An 18,802-nucleotide genomic window follows, 5' to 3' on the forward strand; every position below is an offset into this window, starting at 1 on the left:
TTGAAGTTACTACATTTATGTTATCATTGGCACATTTTATGATATGTATATTGCTGTCTACACCAAACTATGAAGCAAATTGCTTAATTCAATATTTATGATTATTAACATTAAGAAGAAATTATGGGTGGTGAGCTTACAACACAGGGTGTGCACACGAAGCACCTACATATTAGGTACAAGGGCTTCCCCCATGGTGCAATGGTAGCATCATTGCCTTGTAATTAAGGGGTCCCGGGTTCGATACCCGGTGAAGGCACAAGTGGTTCGGATCCCACTTTAAACTGTAGGTCCAGTCCCAATTAGCCTTACTGCACATAAAGTGGACTTAAAACAGCAACTCAAACCAAACGTATTAGGTACCCAATAAAGTTCTGTCGGATTTTGATCCCTGCAAAAAGAATGCCAGACGGAACATGAATCAGAAATAGTCCCCATCAGAAGCAGCAACCTGTATCCAACATTCGGGCAGACCATGGATCCTGTGGTGGTATAACTGACCAGAATGTGAACCAAAGAAGTTGCCCTGTGCATGGTTCACTTCCAAGAGGGTTTGAAACAGTTGTACCCTCAAATAGTTATCTAAAGAATGGAACAAATGGTAATCCAAAGGTGCAATGCATGGGGAATATGATGGCTGCATTAGTGTTTCCCAACTAAGTTGGATTATGGTATCACAAGCATTGTTGAATTTGTTCAACCACGGAGTTACTGTCTGCTCATTTCCCACATGTTTGTTCCTGGTTTAAATTTGTAATGCATACAAGCCCGTATAATGCTGCTTGGGGTTACCATGATTGACCAGCTTTCAATGACAAAGCTGTTGAACTGTGGGGACCACAACCAGCAAGCTACAAGAGCAAACACTCACTAACACATTACGTTCCTCTTATCTGTCTCAACTCGGAACAGAAGGTGTAGGGAGTGCATATGCTAAAGATACATTGAAAATGAACAAACTATGTACTTGCCATCTTCAGCATATCTTCTATGTCTATATCATAGGCATAATCCATAAACACTTCACAAACAGCCTTAATATACCAGGTTCCCAGGAATTTGTCCCTGTGTGACTCGAAACCTGAAATGCAAATAAAAATGACAACGACAAGCACAACTTAGCACAGAAATTAGTACACAATTGGTGTACACATAATCATGTCTGCAACAAGGTCACTATATTTTAGCTGAACATTCACACTTAGAATCCCAATTTAGAAAATTAACTTCAAATGAAAAGGTAATAATGTGAAAAGAAACTGACTGATGATTAACAAATTATTATTTCTTCCTAAAAATTCATAACATTTATACAGGGGGGTCTCCGCGATGGCACAGTGGTAGCGTCGTCGCCTTGTAAGGGTTCGATACCCGGTGGAGGCACACAGTGGTTCAGATCCCACTTTAAACTGTAGGTCCAATCCCGATTAGCCTTACTGTGCATAAGTGGACTTAAAACAACAAATCAATCAATTATACAGGGTGACCCATTTTGGATGTCAGAAAAGTAAATTGTTATATACAAGAGGTTAATGGACATATCTCTGAGCAGTTTGTTGTGATATAAGCAGAAAGGATGTAAATTTTGATTGTGTGGAGATTTACAAAATTTAGCTATGTGGCCAACAAGTTCACAACACAATGGCAACAAGCTAGCATCCAAGGTAGACAAATATTGTGGTCACACCACATCAGTGTGCAGAGTGTATCATATGGTACGCAACATTTTCAAGGCTCGCCGTTATATCCAAACACTTCACAAGCTCCATCGTACATTGCACGATAAACGTCCTGGAAAGAAAATCTTCCTTCAACACGATAATGCACGCTTGCACTCTGCTCAGTTCACTAGGGAGGAAATTAGGGAAAATTGGGTGGGAACTTCTGCCTGACCCTCCCTACAGTTCCCGACATTGCAACCTCAGACTATCATTTGTTTGGTTTTGTAAAGGAACAATTATGAGGCCAATGCTACCAGATGATGAAGGCCATACAGAGAGCAGTGTGGCAGTGTCTGTGAGCAGCTGGAACGGAGTTCTTCCGTAAGGGTATTTTCAAGCTTCCAGAAAGGTGGGGAAAATGCTTGCAAGGAAATGGAGATTTTGTTAAAAAGTAAAGAAAAAATTATTTTCCTGTAGTTTACGGTTATTACAAGCATAAGAAAACAGTTTTTTCTTTGTGACGTTTCAGGAGAACACACGCTCCTTTCATCAGACATTTATTTTCATTTTGACTAAAGATACATAAGATATATAAGATTATATAATAGATTCTTTTTGCTTAAAAATTACTAACCATTGTTATAACTGTATCTTTAGTCAAAATAAAAATAAATGTCTGATGAAAGGAGCGTGGAAAAAAGAAATATATATTTGGCACACCTTGCTATACTCTAAAACACGAAAAAATCAAGCTGGGACTGCAATGGGATCAGAAGATACAAAATAATATGTATAACCATGTGACTTATAAAATCCTCATTACAATGTACTAGGGTGAGTCAAGAGTCCTTTAACACCCCCTGTAAAATGTAAAGGAGTTATGCTGAGTACAATTGATATGATGGGAACATGTTGGGCACAGGGGGAAACCATAGTTGTGTATGTATAGCGAAAGTCCGCCATATTGAATTTGACTAAAGCATTTTCAATGGAAAGGGGGTGATGTTATATATCAAATCAGGCTAGAATTCTACAAGAAATGCAGTGGTAAAGGTTTTTTTAATGTATCTTTAACCAGAAAAAAAGTTAACCCATATATTCCACTTACAATATCTGCTCATTACTTTGTCCATGTTCCTGTATGCAAACTACTCGTTGATGTCTCTCACAGTCACATAGGATATTTTGCAATGTAGCAGGTGTGACAGCATCGTAAGCAACAACCATGTGTTCTATCAGATGGTCAATATCACAGATTTTTAGTGCATATACCATTGCCTTCAAATGTTTCTCAAAGTAAAGTCCTAAGGTGTTAGATCTGGGGAACGTACACATCTTTCACCAGGTTCCCGGCTCCCAATCCATCTAATGGGAAATTTTCCATGAAGAAACTACCACCATGTTCCCATAGTGTGGTCGCATTCTGTCCTGTTGAAAAACTCTGGAAAAAGTACCATATTCCGTAAGCAAGGATGAAGAAGCTGATCACTTAACAAATCCAAGTAGCCCTCACCATTTAAGGTTCCCTCGTTGAAAATGAACCAACCAATCCCGTTCTCCATGCACCATACTACGCCACAAGCCAGCACCAGCCATTCAGCTGGGATCTGTATCATGTAAAATACCAGCTCACAGGTATTGCATATTCTATTCATTAATTTCACCATGAACATAAAATTAGCCTCATCACTGTGGAGGACTTTTCATTCCAAACAAAGTGTCACATTGTAATTGTTTGAGACATCATTCACAATATTCAACTCTTCGGAGTGTGTCGCTGATTAAAATCAAGTGCAATGGCATGTAAACTTCTCTCCCGACCCATCAGTGTGATCTTGATGCATTCCTAACACGTTCGAGTCATTCTAATGCTTTTTTCTAACACCTCGAAAAGAAGAAAACGTTTAAAAGCATTCAATCACAACTTTATTCTGGTTAATGGACTCTTGATTCACCCTAGTATATTGTAATGAGGCTTTTATAAGCCACATGGTTATAGTGTTCAACTTCTTATTTCAGATGTAAATGTTTACGTAGAGTGAAGAGCTGCATAGGACAGTTAGAGCCATCTATTGTGATAACATACACTTGAAGGTGGGGTGATCGGCGCAGTAGCGAGGCGAGTAATGGCTCTGTTTGACACGTTGTTTCGCCAGCATGCAGTGATTGAATTCTTGTTTAAGGAAGGTGCATCGGCATCAGATATCCACCGCCGATTGCAGGAAGTGTATGGTGATCAGTGTATGGCTGCCAGTAGCATCAGGCGATGGATAAAACATTTTAGAGATGGAAACACAGACGTCAGTAATCTCCCTCACACAGGCTGCCCGAGAACTGCCTCAAACGACAAGAACGTGGCTCGCATCCAAGAAATCATCCAGGGAAACAGGAGTGTTTTGATTAGGAAACTTTCACACATTGTTGGAGTAGGGCACAGTGCTATCCCGGAGATTATTGGTATACTGGGTTACCGGAAATTGTATTGCAGATGGGTGCCACGGGATTTGAATGCGGCACAAAAACGAAACAGAAAAGATGTTTACACGTAACTTTTGGCACGTTACCGAGCACAGGATGGAGGTGAGGGTTTCTTGGAAGTGTTTGGTTACTGGAGACGAAACCATTTTCCACCTCTACGAACCTGAGAGTAAACGTCAAAGCCTGGAGTGGCGACATCAAACATCAAAAAGAAAGAAGAAAATGAGGACAATGTCATCAGCTGCCAAAGTGATGGGAACTGTCTTCTGGGATTTGGAGGGTGTTCTTCTCATGGACTTTCTCACTCCTGGGGAAACAATCAATGCCGCTCACTACGTGCGCACTTGAGAAAACTTCATCATGCAATTCGTGAAAAATGTTCTGACAGGGATAGGGTTATCCTCCAACACGACAATGCCAAGCCACACATAGCACAGCTAACAAGGGATGAAGTTGCCAGATTTGGGTGGGAACTCCTTCGAGACCATACCTACAGTCCAGATTTGGCTCCTTCTGACTTTCACTTGTTTTCTTTTCTGAAAGAACACATGCGAGGAAACAGATATGACACCAACAAGGAAGTGGAACTTGCCATTAGGAGAATACTCAGAAGTGGCCGAACGGAGTTCTACAACAGGAATTTTCAAACTTCCAGAACGTTGGCAAAAATGTGGCGATTTACATGGTGATTATGTTGAAGACTAATAAAGGTATGTACTTTAACAGGGATATATTACATTATTTTTTGTACAGTTTACATCCTTCTTGTAACATGTTGATCACGACTTTCAGTATGCCCTAAATACATATCCTTGGAAAGCTTGTTCCAGCTTTATTTCAACTTCCTAGGCCAAATAGGATCAAAGTTACAGCACATTTAGTATAGCTAAACGAGCTCAGAAAAGGCAATTTGTGTGAACTTTGACCTTGAATAATTTGACTATTACAAGATGCAAGAGACTCAAAATGTTCACAGTTACTAAGTTCTATGCATAGTTTCAATTCCCCAAATTTCATGAAAATCTGAGATGGTCGGATTGAAAATTCGGCAGAATGCCTCAACATTGAATACCTAAACAGGTACGGGAGGCAAGAATGGGAGATTTCGATGTGAAAGACATCCTGAACAGGATGAACATCTTATGGAGTGAAGAAAGTAAGTTGGCAGAAGATTGTGTCAGCTGGCGAGCTCTCTGTAAAACCTCGACACCAATCGGTAGAAGAGAATCGGAATAAGTAAGATAGATACCCTGACCTTTATATTCATAAAAATACCAAAATGGAAGAATTTTGCAGTAATTACAGGCTATTTATAGATAGATCATTAAAATCATACTGTACATACTGATAAACAGACACTGGTCGATACCAATAGATCTGTCCATGCCCAAAGCAAACAATGCAAGAAAATTGTGCAAGTTGGGGTTCCAATCAGTGGCAAAGGGAGACATTTTTACATAGTCATAGCAAGACTTGCCAAAAGTCAGGGTCAATCTTTCACCTGTGGAGGAATGGGGGGTGGGGGGGGCAGATATTTCTCCAGGGTAAACGCCAAGGTTGTGCGTTTATATTCTAGTATCAGAGTGATGATAATATCTGATGGTGCTGTAAGCACATGTACACACTATATCAAGAAAACAAAACATTCTGAATTTTTTACCATACATTTCCATCCGATGAGAAGTTCCAAAAAATTGGGAGAGGAAATCCTATCAAAAATACAAAATTTAAGGTAACCTGAAAATAGGAAATATTGTTACACCTCTCTCCCTGAAATTTGTATTGCCTCTGAAATTCAGGTAATAAACTTTCCGAATCGAGATTTAAAGTTTTCCTGAATCCTGATATTTTTGGCCATCCCTAGTGTGAAGGTTAGATGTGCTAGGAAAAAGGTTCTGTCTGAATACGCATGTCTGTCACCTCAAGTATAAAAACCTTGATTAGTCTATGCATAGTAAACACAAAACAACAGGACGTACTTTGTGTTTAGTAAAGCAAGACCGTGTTTCCGAAATTGATATTTAAACGTATGATCAAAAAACTTAAAAGGAGAAATACTATCAAGGAAATACAATGGATCCGGAACTGCTCTTTTTCCAGTTCTTTCTAGCACTAATATTTTTTTTAGCACCTTTATTTTTATGTATTCTGTTCAAGTTGTGTTGCGATGTTCTTCAATATGTGTTTTTCTCTTAAAAACAAGAGCGTTGCATGCTTTACAGTGCTGGAAATAGCAGACATTCTGAAAAGTTTCATCTTGAAGTAAGTCTTGAAGATTTCCTGGTGACAAATGATGAAAAGAATCATCTTGATGACACCACAGAAACCCTGCTGTGGTTGTAAACATGGGGGGGGGGGCTTAAAAAAAGGTATCTTATGACCAGACCTTTTAAGAGTGGGGGAAACTAGTGGTCGAAGGACCCTAGATTCGCACATTTTCTGCGATGACCTGAGCCACCTGACTTCATTGTACTCAACAGGAAACACAGTGGGACAGTAGGGCACAAGGGGGGGGGGGGGTAGAACAGTACTCTCATTTCGATGTGCTAAACTTAGTGCATTTCCTCCATATTTCTAGCTGTCTGATGGTGTCACTTGACTAACTTTGCACAAAGATGCAAATATTCTGTTTATGTTTTACTTCTTCTCTAAAATATTTAAAATGCAATATTTTTATTACTTTGGTTTGTCATTGCTGCATCTCCCGATGACCTCTGGTTCCAGTGCATACAAAATTAGTTACCTGGAAGAGTTGAACTTGCAATCAGCATATCTGAGCACGATCGAATAACCTGGCTACTTTGGGAACCATCGGTTGATGTTCTATTCATTATGTTTGAAGTTTGCTTTACTCCAAAATTCTTCTCGTCACCCCTGAAAAAAAAAGTAAAAACTCTTATCTGCATTTCCAAACAAGATCAATCACATGAAGTTGTCCAGAACTGGTTGCTTGACCACTTTAGAAACATTTTTTGTATGATTTCACTTATACGAGGGTCACAATTTATATTTTGAGCCTAACAATGAAAAAACAGGAATTTGGCATTGAAAACTGCTTTATTGTTTTTCGAAGTATTCTCCTTTATCGTCAATACACTTTTGCATTCGTTCGAACCATTTGTCAAAGCAGTTTTTCCAATCTTCTTGAGACACCTCCATAATATGGTTTTTGAACGCATCAACGGTGTCTTCCGCCGACGAAAATCGTTGTCCACGCAATTTATTCTTGACATTCGGGAACAAGAAGAAGTCATTGGGTGCCAAATCAGGACTGTACGGCGGATCACCCATCAATTCGATTTTTTGACTGTTCATAAAGTCGGTTGTTAGACTAGATGTGTGACAGCTGGCATTGTCTTGATGAAGAATGATCCGACGGCGTTTGTTTGTTTTCCGTATTTGACCGAAGACCTCTGGCAAACAAATTGTTGTGTACCATTCAGAGTTGACCGTTCTACGTTCCTCTAAAGGCACAGTTGCCACATGACCAGTTTTCCCGAAAAAACAGGTGACCATTTGTTTCGATGTGCTTCGAGCGCGAACAACTTTTGTTGGATTGGGTTCATCTTGAAACACCCATACAGTCGACTGCTGTTTACGTTCCGGCTCATATGTATATATCCATGATTCGTCACCTGTTACAACCTTATATACGTCTTTTGAAGCACCACGATTGTATTTATTAAGCATTTGTTTGCACCAGTTGACGCGAGCGTCATTTTCAGTATTTGTCAAATTGTGTGGGATCCAACGAGAACATACTGTATCTTTCTCACAGCTAAATGATCATGTAATATTTTATATATGCTGGTGGAACTAATGCCTATGGTTGCCTCAATCTCACAGTATGTCACATGATGATCTTGCAGTATTAGGTTTTGCACAGCATCAATGTTTTCTTGAACAACAACTGATTTTGGACGACCTTCGCGAATCTCGTCGGTGAGGGAATTGCGGCCACGATTAAATTCGTTATACCAGCGTTTCACAGTGGCAAAGGATGGGGCTTCATCACCAAATGTGGAAGTAAGTTGATCGATGCACTCTTGTCTTGATAATCCTTGTCGAAAATTGTAAAAAATCATCGCACGAAAATGTTCACGAGTTAATTCCATTTTATTGTTGTTGCACAATCTCAAAGGCAACATAAACAACACAAATGAAGCTATTGACAAAACATTTGAAGTATGTTATGGTCAATAATGCCAGACGATTCCGTGCAAATGTCAAATCGCGCCTAAATTCAATCAGTGTTGCCAAGGCTCAAAATATAAATAGTGACCCTCGTATGTATCCAGAGGTAGAAAAAACTAATTCAGGTACAGTCTAAGAAAGCCATGAATCCAAGTCAGATAAAACTACACATTTTGTAATGTGATCTTAAAAGATTTCATTTATTAATACAATATTGGATTAAAAATAATTAATTCTTGTGGCCTTCATAAAGGTGGCTCGACTGGTAACAGCATAAATAACTATGCAATACATTCTAATATATGCCGGACTCTACCATATCGTTGCAATTTTAAAATTCATCCAGCAACAGTACAAAAATTTAGAATGGCATGTTTATTATTCTGATTTACTGATACACATGATACAGGAAATATATGAACATAAAAAAACATTCTGTACTCATTATTTTTTTTAAGAAAAGTTAATGTAAATTTCCTTAACTGAACTTTAATTATAAAAAAAATTCTTTTAGAACTGGATTTGTAATTCAGGCACTGGGTAAAATTACTCAGGCACTATGGTGACCAGGCACGCTGTATTTTTCTACTTCTGTATATATCTTGTTTAAAATTGATATTTAATTTTTTATTATGTCTGGTCTAGAAATAGCAGAGATGTAAAATAACTTAAGTTCAATCCAACAAACAGGCAGTGCACATCTGTTACTGCTCATAACTGAACATGCTTATACATTCACAAACTATATAGTCCAGGCAAACTAAAGCAATTTTGCCTCAAACCTGGTCAAAATTGCTTCAGAGGCTTTTTAAACAATTTCTAGCTCAGAAATCATTGCTGAATAACATATCCAAAATCAGACCACGGGAAAACCTACAAAAACGGATTTCAAAATGGCAGACTGGCTATTTTGAATTTCCTCATATTTTAGGTTTGTTGTTGTGTCAAATTATATTTTGCCTTTTAAAAATGGAAATATCTCAATTGTGCACGATTTGTGAGAAAAAATTAGACCATGGACAAGAGGTAGTTGACATATGATAATCGGGAATGACCTGCATTGCATGTAACTTCATAACAGCTGATAGAGACGACTCGTGGACGATTCACAGTTGTAAAGCATGCTGTAGATTTTATCCATCATTGCAGCAACAGAATATCACAATTACCTCAAGCCTCTATACCTGTACTTACAGATAAATGTTGTTTGTCATCTGAAAATCCAACCCTGCAGAAAATGTTCCTGGCAGGTAAATTTGTGACAAGAAGTCTGATTACGAGCTGGACTCGGATTAAGATTTGAGATTTTGTTTAACTTCACTTTATGCCCACATAGGCTAATTGGAACTGGACCTACAGTTTGAAGTGGGATCCAAACCACTATGTTCCTCTGCCAGGTATCGAATCCGGGATCCTGGGTGGGACTCGGATCAGACCTCGTATGGGACAAGCACCAATGCATTCCCTGACACGAGGAACCGGGTTTACAGAAATCCAGAAAGCAACATGGGTGTTTTCCACATGCCTATGTTCCACTTACAACTTAGCAATGCAATAATATACCAGAGTTTTGTTGATGAGTGGTGAACAATACAAAGAAATAACAGAGTAGACAAACGGAGGAGAGTAATGATATTAAAAAATAAATCGAATAACTGGAATCCATATCATCATTCCATTTACACTCACTGCAGCACTAGTACAGCAGTCACAGCTGATCCAAGAGTTAATTTTGATGAATTGCATTACATCGGTACATTCAAAATGATTGAGACAGAGATGTTCAAATATTCTGCCAAAAGGTTGACAAAGTGAAAACCATAGGATTTTCTGCTGCTGCTGCTGCTGTGAGCCCTGTCAGATACGATAGCATATTGGTTACGTGCATGTTACTCACTATCTATAAACAAAAATACGTTAGAGTATTGAATTTCGTCTACTTACATGAGTATGTATGTGTTGTAAACTACGTTTCGGAAGATTTACTGCTTCCTACTTCAGGTGGTCGTATTTTAGGCTCGGAACATCAAGCCACGTCGGAGAAGTGTCATGCGAGGATACTAGGTGAAAAGTTAGGGTTAAAAACACTTCATGTGCTCGACATATACAGAAATAAAACCACCTTCGTTAAAAACCCTTAAAACTCACGAAAAAACATGTTAAAATCACCACCACGGTGTACTTGAGTGGCTGTTGAAAGCCCTAGTTCCCTGCCAAGGTGAAACGTGCAAGCAGCTGGCACCGCGCTACGGAGTTGTGGGGTACTTCCCCTCCGACGAGAGGTCCCTCCCCCTTTTTTCTGTCACCAATCCAAGGAGAATTTGCGTTCCACTTCAGCTGTTTTCTTTACCTCCGAGGTGACATGGAAGCCTATCGGGGCACTTTTGTCATTCATATTGTCCCACTTTTTAAAAAAGTTGATCCATACATCATCCAAATTGCAGTCATCCCGGTTCAGTTTATTTCTGTTTCCCGCACAGATAAGTGCCGTTTTGTATACGTTCCTATCCAATTTACTGTTACTTCTTTTGATAACATCCTTTTTTATTACTTCTTTTGATAACATCCTTTTTTATTACTTCTTTTGATAATATCCTTTTTTTATTATTCTATGCCCACTGCATACATGCTCTGCAAGCCCCATTTTCGGATCCCTTTCTTTGATATTCTTATTGTGTTTCCCCCATCTAACACACATGTTCCTGCCGGGTTGTCCAATATATTCCATACCGCAGTCGCACTCGATTCTATAAACCTCTTTTTGTACTTCGGATTTTTCCCCCCTCTTATAATCTGTGAAATGCTTTTCAATATTTTTAGGGGCTTCCGTCCCGCATTTCACACCATACTTTTTCATTGTCTTTTCAATTTTCTCCGTGAGTCCTTTACGGGATCCCAACATAGTGAACTTTACTATCCAACTCTCCCTCCCCAAATTTATCCTTTCCTAACCTGCTATCAGAATGAGTTCTCCTTCACAATATTCTTCCTCGCTCTTCTGGCTAACACATTCATTTCATATTCGGAGTATCCATTCTTCAATCCTACCTCTATTATCCATGATATTTCCTTTTCTTTTTCCACGGCACTACTACATAACCTCTCAGCCCATACAAAAAAGTTTAAATAAACATTTGATTGGACCCTACTAGAATGTTCGGATGCTTTATTAATATAAAGACTGCCTGCTAGAGGTTTAAGAAACACTCCCGTTTTTATATGAGGTCCAGGTAGTTAATTTTACCATCTACAAAGTTCTCCCTGGTGAAGCCTATTCTGTCTTCTTGTTTCTCTAATTCAGCATAAACAGTGTTAAGATCCTTTTCTTTTCCAATTATAAGGATATCGTCTACATATCTACCATAATATTTTATGCTTACTCCTACTTGTTCCATAACAGCTTTTTCTAGGTAATGCAAGAAAATGTTTGCTGCAAAACCCGATATCGGGTTGCCCATTGTTAACCCTTCTTTTTGTCGAAAAATCTTATCGTTTACGCGGAAATAATTGTACCCGGTTACAAGAAAAAACCACCTGACGTATAATCCCATGCTACTAATATATCCACGCCATGGTCTAATAGCCACCTCTGAAGGCAGTCACCGGCTTCCTCTCTCGGTACACTAGGGTACAAATTAATTACATCAAAGCTACTAATTTGGTCATCGCTCCCGATTTCTAACCCCTCAATTGACTTTTTATTTACCTCAAAGGAGGTTTTAACGCTATACTGAGTGTTAACGTTAATCATCTTCATTCTTTAAATTAATTATTTTGCCAACCCATAGCCTGGGTGTTCATAAGTGGGGATTATTGGTCTAAGTGGGATCAGCGCCTTGTGCGTTTTTGGGATACCGAATGTTGTGGGGATATTCCTCTCTTTCGCTTCTTTTTTTCCCCACTGTCCAAGGTTATACTGGTTTCTATCCCACGTTCAGCTGAAAAGATATCTGCAGCTACTTAGATTGTTACACCTGAGTGTTTGCCACCTACCCATTTGTCCACAAAGTACCACACATGTCGAATACACTTTCAAAGTAGAATATGGAAGTATACAGAAGAGAGGATCAAGGCAGAGGGATGGGGGTTGGTATATAAAGAATAATTCCTGCTTTGGGGGCTGTGCACCCACTGCATCCAGATTTCCTACTTAAGATGATTTGCTGTTCCTGCACGACAAAAAATGATACTTCACAATGTGGATGTAAGCATAATCGAATGTCCTCTTCAACAGCTCGTGGAGAGTGGTTGCAACAATAATATGTCAGTCACTAGCGTACACAGAACCCTTTTTTTTTTCTTTTCTTTCTTATGGTGGAGGGAGAGTTGGAATTGAAAAAATGGGCATCATCTAGGTTCTACTGAGGGGGTGTTACACAATAAAATATTTTGTATATTTGGAACTTTCACTCAAAATTGTAATCTGAGGATTAATTTAAGAGGGATTTGCATTTAGCACTTTGGTTTTTCGAAGTCCTTCACTGCTTTCATTTAAATATTTTGATTTTTCTAAAAATTTCGGGAGGGATTGTAGCCCCATCTCCCCCCCCCCCCAAACACACACATTTGTACGTTAGTGTTTACACTGATGAAGATGATTAATTAAACATTGTCCATCCTTAGAAGTTGACTTTATAATTAAGAGAACTTGAAAAAGAATTTTATTTGCAGGTAATTGTTATTTTCTCGATTTCTAACTTCTATAATTTTTAATATCAAAATTATATAACAACTGGTACATTGTTGAAAGATTGTTTTAGTTTAATTATTGTTAAATGTAAATAAAAGCATTACATCTCTATATAAAGTGTAAATTACTTAATTTTTGCCTTTAGTAGAAAACAGCCAGTCTGTCATTTTGAAATCCGTTCTTGGGGGTTTTACCATGGTCCGATTTTGAATACGTTATTAAGCAATAATTTCTGAGCTATAAACTCTTAAAAACCCTTCTGAAACAATTTTGCCCAGGTCAAAGTGTAAATAGCCTGGACTATCATTCTACTACAATTATGAGGCAAATCAAGGCACTTATAATTACTTTTTTTTTCTAATCAACCCTTGTCTTTATTTCAACATGTTCCTTTTTTATTTATTTATGTCAGTTACTCCATATGAATGTGTTACCTGCATGATTGTAGAAAAAATATTTTAGGCTTTTTCATTAAGTCATGACAACTCTCATTCGAGAACTTCTCAAAGATCCATTCATGTCTGACAGGCTGCCCATCGATTCCAAAGGAGACACAGCCATTACCCATATTGTTGCCATGGCTAAAAATTGCAACAATACAGGAATCAACATTCTTGTGTTCTTTCTTCATAGAAAAGTGTCTGATTATGTACCTCATATCCTGCAAAACAAGAGAAAAAATAAGTCTTGAAGCTTTCCTGGCAACAAATGATAAAAAGATTCTCTCGAGCTATCGACCAGGTGAGTTGCGGAAAAGATTCCAAGCTTTCGAGAGCTAACGTCACTCTCATCTTCATGGTAGAAGTTGCCCATCACTTCTACCCTGAAGATGAGAGTGACGTTAGCTCTCGAAAGCTTGGAATATTTTCCGCAACTCACCTAGTTGATAGCCCGAGAGAATCTTTTCAAGAGATAAAATGTTCATAGGAACAAATAAATGTTCCTTTTCTCTGAACTAATTAAGAGAGAATATTATTTAAAAATAATTAGCATAACCACCAATGTGTAACATAAAGAATTTTGCATAATGTATCACTGGAAGTGAATTCAGGTTACATGTATATCATCAATTTTACATGGCAGGTATATCAGAAATAATTTATATTTTATTTGATTTACCTCTTGACTTGCAGGTCCCAAAAAACAAACAAAAACTTGAGTTTTGATCTGAAGAAATTATAATATGACAACATGAAGGTTTCCTTCTTTCTGAATTGAGTACTCCTCACAAATCCTAGATTTCTATTAACTTCACTGAGGATGTGTGTGAATGAATGAACAATGTATTTTACTTGTGCTTTCGTCACTTCTGGCTAATTTCGAAGATGATGATGACTGGTGATACATATGGACAACACACAACACAGGCCATGGATCCAGTTGCCAGAGCCTCATTAGTCTACAAATGTGGAACTGAGGTTGACATTTGGGCATCTTGAGAAAGGGTCACCCTTTACACTCCACTGATGATGAAAGCAATGTGTGATTGAAAGGTTAATGTTTGGTTACAAGTGACCCCAAGGACAGTACTTCATATCTGCGATTGTACATGAACATTGCATAGGGCACTTGCAAAGAGAGAATAATATAATTTTGCATTTGTTAAAATTAACTTTATTAATTTTACACTAATGATCCCCAGCTCCTCTTGTGGACCACAGTCACAATTGATTAGGATATTCTAAAATATTTTATCATCAGTAAATTTTCATAATCAGTAAGAGAGTATCACAAATTGTTTTGACAATTTGGGGCCAAGTTTGTATCTTGGTATGACTCCAGAACTAGTTATGAAGTCGGAAGACCTGCATCCGATTTCAACTTCTGCATTCATGTACACGCTCTTGGAACTGAGTACTGAATTTTCAGTTGCGTATCCATATGTCCGTTTTTTGGTTTCAGAATCCCCATCATTGCGATCAGCCAAAAGTGGTGAAAAGCGACAAGTACCAACAAGAAATACAAAATATTACTACGCTTCTCACACGATTCTACAACCTGGTACATAACATATTGTGAGAATACAAGGGCCTACAATTTTTCTTGAAAAATTTCTATTTTCTTATTCCTTTAACCCATCATTGGGAGGCACAATGTTTAAATTTTACCTCTGCTAAATCCCCTGTCTTTAAGAAAACAAAACTGATTGCATCTTTCTGCAAACAATTATAATGGTCGTTCAAGGTTGACCGGGACTTTTATTTCTGCAGAGGAAATAGGTAGCAGAAGAAACACCAAACTATGTCAGTTTTTCAAAGTACTCTCTGTGCGCGCCGAGGCACCGTTGCCATCGTTCTGGCAGCTCCCGAATTCCTTTGGCGTAGAAAGAACTTGGTTGTTGTCGTAGCCACTGGAGGACATCGCTCCGCAGTGCTTCGTCTGTCGTGAATTTCTTCCCTCCTAGATGGTCTTTAAGGGGTGCAAACAAATGATAATCACTGGGGGCTAAATCCAGACTGTAGGGGGGATGGGGCAGAACTTCCCAGTGCATGTTGGCCAGAGTTGTTGTTGTCACATTGGCCGTGTGAGGGCGGGCATTGTCATGGAGAAGAATGACATTTCCAGACAACATCCCAGGTCTTTTCTTGCGAATGGACTTTCGTACAGCACCACTCAACAATGTGGAGTAATACTGGGCATTAATCGTGCTCCCTTTGTCCAGAAAATCCACATGGATAACGCCTTTCATGTCCCAGAAGACACTTGCCACGATCTTTCCAGCGGACGGCTGCATTTTGCTTTCCTTGGGGGGCGGGGAACCTTTATGCCGCCACTCCATGCTGCATCTTTTGGTCTCTGGGGTTGAATTGTGCAACCATGTTTCATCACACGTGATGATGGATTGCAACAATTCATCACCTTCTGCTCGAAACCGATTCAGAAGCTGTTCACAGACCATCCTGCGTGTCCACTTCTGATCGAATGTCAGCTGGCGGGGAACCCACCTTGCACAGATCTTGCGAAAGTGTAAGTGGTTGTGAATGATTGTCTCAACACTCCCGACACTGATATTCACCTCGGCAGCAATATCCCGCACTGTTACTCGCCGGTTCTCAAGAATCATTTGCTCAACACGTGCGATATTCACTGGTGTGACTGCAGTCGGGCGAATGTGTCCATGTGCTTCATTTGTCACCAGCTCCCGTCCTTCGCGAAACTGCTCACACCATTCGTACACTCTTGTCCGCAACATCGTTTGTTCACTATACTGTGCTTGTAATCGTCTGAAAATCTCAGCTGGTTTCACTTTCTCCTTCACGAGAAATTTGACTACACACCGCTGTTCCACAGCCACAGACACACAGTTTGCCGCCATGTTCGCTGCAACTGCTGCGCATGAGCGAAATACGTCATGCAGGGCGCTAGTTACTCGCGAAGGAATATATTACGTCACCTGCACGTTTCATCATGATCCGGCTATTCATCGATTTTTTATGTACGAAAATCCTGGTCAACCTTGAACGACCCTTGTAGTTCTAGAACTACGAGTTTCTTTGAACATCGCAGCAAGTTTGAAAAGTATGCGCTTGAAAAGGTCCTATCTGCAGAGGCTATACAGCCACCTGAGGTTCCATCTGCTAAAGGTTACGGTAAGTATATTTTCTCAAGATTTCTGAACACATTAATATAATGAAGCACAGAATGTATACTGTTTTATGGCTGACAATATAAGTTTACGTATTTTAATGAAATGTTGCAAACAACCCACAAGAAGATTACACTCACTCACCTTCGCTGTCTTATCTTTATAATCTTCAACTACATATCCTAACCCTTTGAGCAAATCAATGAAATTGGAATGGTCAACTTCTGCACCATCTCGAGTCTCATGGATGTTTTGCATAAAATTAATATTGTTGATAAGCAAAGCATATCCTTTTGGTTTTGAGCCCATTGAATAAGCCTAAAACAAAGACAAAGAAAAAGTTAGTTCTGCATATCACCACTGATTTTCATATTAACAGTTCAGGTGGAGATGACTGTAATAACGGAATACAGGAAAAAAATTGATAGTTGGTATGAGGAAATTCAAAGCTTTTTTGCTTACTTCTACGGTGAAGCAGATGACATAAGTGCACAAGCAACAGCATTCACGTGACTCAGGATGGACTGGAGATATGCCAGTACAGTTATGCCTTTTGGTCTATAAATAACATGGAAATTATACAAAATTAATAATCTTCATTATTTTTGCATCAAATTGTGGGGAGATTAATATGGCATAGTTCCAATGGAAAACGTTTACACTAAAATTTATAAATACTCTGAAATGCGTTCAATTACTGCAATTTTCGAGTATTGCATCGGCTCAGCCTACAATAAATATACCAAGAACAAAATTCAGGGATAGAAGAGTCGATGGTAGTGGAGAGTTTCAAACATCTGGGAAGGAAGGATGTATCATATAACTGAAGGAAGTGGATTCTCTCGAAGTGTTAGTAGATCAACATGGAACAGGAATGTGGCTATGAAATGCAAGAAGGTAACATACTATACACTTGTAATCATGTATGTAGTAAAGACTTGGACAATGAAAGAGAGAGACAGAAGTACAATGAAGTGGATATAAATCTTAAAGAGTATAGTAGGGAAGATTAAAAAAACTATACTAATTTAAGCTGCAGAGCTATTTTGAGTTGCAAACATATTTTCTTTTTTGATATTTTACAGATGATAACACATTATACTTGTTCAATCTTTTCACCACATTTTTCAGTTTATCTGCAAACCTCTTTGTACACATCATAAATGTTTTGGACTTTCAAGGATCAGTGTTTTTCCTCTCTCATGACTGTGCATGTAAAAACAAAAGTAATACGAAAAGTAATATACTGTCAGGAATACAAACTAAAAATAACAAATAATCCAACAAATTCTAAAATATAAAACACCAAAATGAGAGCTTCAATGAAGGAAATGGTTATATTTTAGATGGTCTAGTAATTCAAAATTGAATGAAAATTCTCAAATCTAACGATTTATAACCTGCATTTCTACTCTCTCCCTCTACCAAAGTAAAATAAAAATTAGTTATGCAAATCACTTACCGGAATTACACCTGTTAGTTTATCCTTCCTCTCCGTTGCTCTTTTCACATGTACTTTAAGAGGCTCAGGAAGCCCAGCATTTACGGGAGATGTAATGTTATGCACCAAGTTTTGAACTCTATATTCAGGCGAGCAAACAGCTGCGACATCTGGAACTTCTTCAAGATTTCTGAAATAAATTAATATATTTGCAACGTATTTATGTGAAGATAAGAAACATTTCTTTATACAGCTAACTTCAACATGCTTAAACTCAAATTATGCACACAAAATATTTAGCCTCTAAATTATTTATGAATAGCATTAGCATCTGAAGCAGGTTCAAATCAGTGTAGTTAGGCAAGTCAAGAGACTGTATCCTATACCTATGTCTCATGCTGTAAACACATCTCATCAATAAAGTGTATGTTATCTTTATGCAAATCCATTTTTATAGTGAAGAAATCTGACGTCAACTTCTGCACCATCTGATTTACATACAAAGTTAATAATTCACTTACACATCAAGGTATTTCTGTATATTCATCACTTCTTAAGATTAAAAACAAGCTACACACCCTTATATGCAAAATCTGTCATGACAGGATGGCTACTCTAGGACCATGATAAAATTCAAGTATAATTCCCGGTTTTCAAGGCAAATTTTCAAAACATTCAAGGCCACAAGCAGACGTTTTCTCTATTTCAACCTTGCGTATTACCGCCTCTCAACACCCAACAAGTGGAATACA

At 38.4% G+C, this 18,802-nt stretch overlaps 1 protein-coding gene across 3 annotated transcripts in view; it reads right to left on the bottom strand.

Moving 5' to 3' along the window:
* The window catches only part of LOC145986489 (caspase-2-like), a 33,054-nt gene that overhangs the window by 4,104 nt on the left and 10,148 nt on the right, over positions 1-18,802 (bottom strand). For all 3 annotated transcript variants that reach the window (XM_083120559.1, XM_083120558.1, XM_083120560.1), the window contains exons 3-7: positions 18,072-18,240; positions 16,754-16,927; positions 13,458-13,684; positions 6,883-7,013; positions 972-1,081 (exon numbers count right to left, since the gene is read on the bottom strand). In XM_083120559.1, coding sequence (XP_082976685.1) covers positions 972-1,081; positions 6,883-7,013; positions 13,458-13,684; positions 16,754-16,927; positions 18,072-18,240 — 811 coding nt within the window. The remainder of the gene's footprint in view (positions 1-971; positions 1,082-6,882; positions 7,014-13,457; positions 13,685-16,753; positions 16,928-18,071; positions 18,241-18,802) is intronic.

This window comes from Lepisma saccharinum, chromosome 4 (assembly GCF_977018435.1).
Source record: "Lepisma saccharinum chromosome 4, izLepSacc3.1, whole genome shotgun sequence".
Classification (NCBI taxonomy): Eukaryota; Metazoa; Arthropoda; class Insecta; order Zygentoma; family Lepismatidae; genus Lepisma; species Lepisma saccharinum.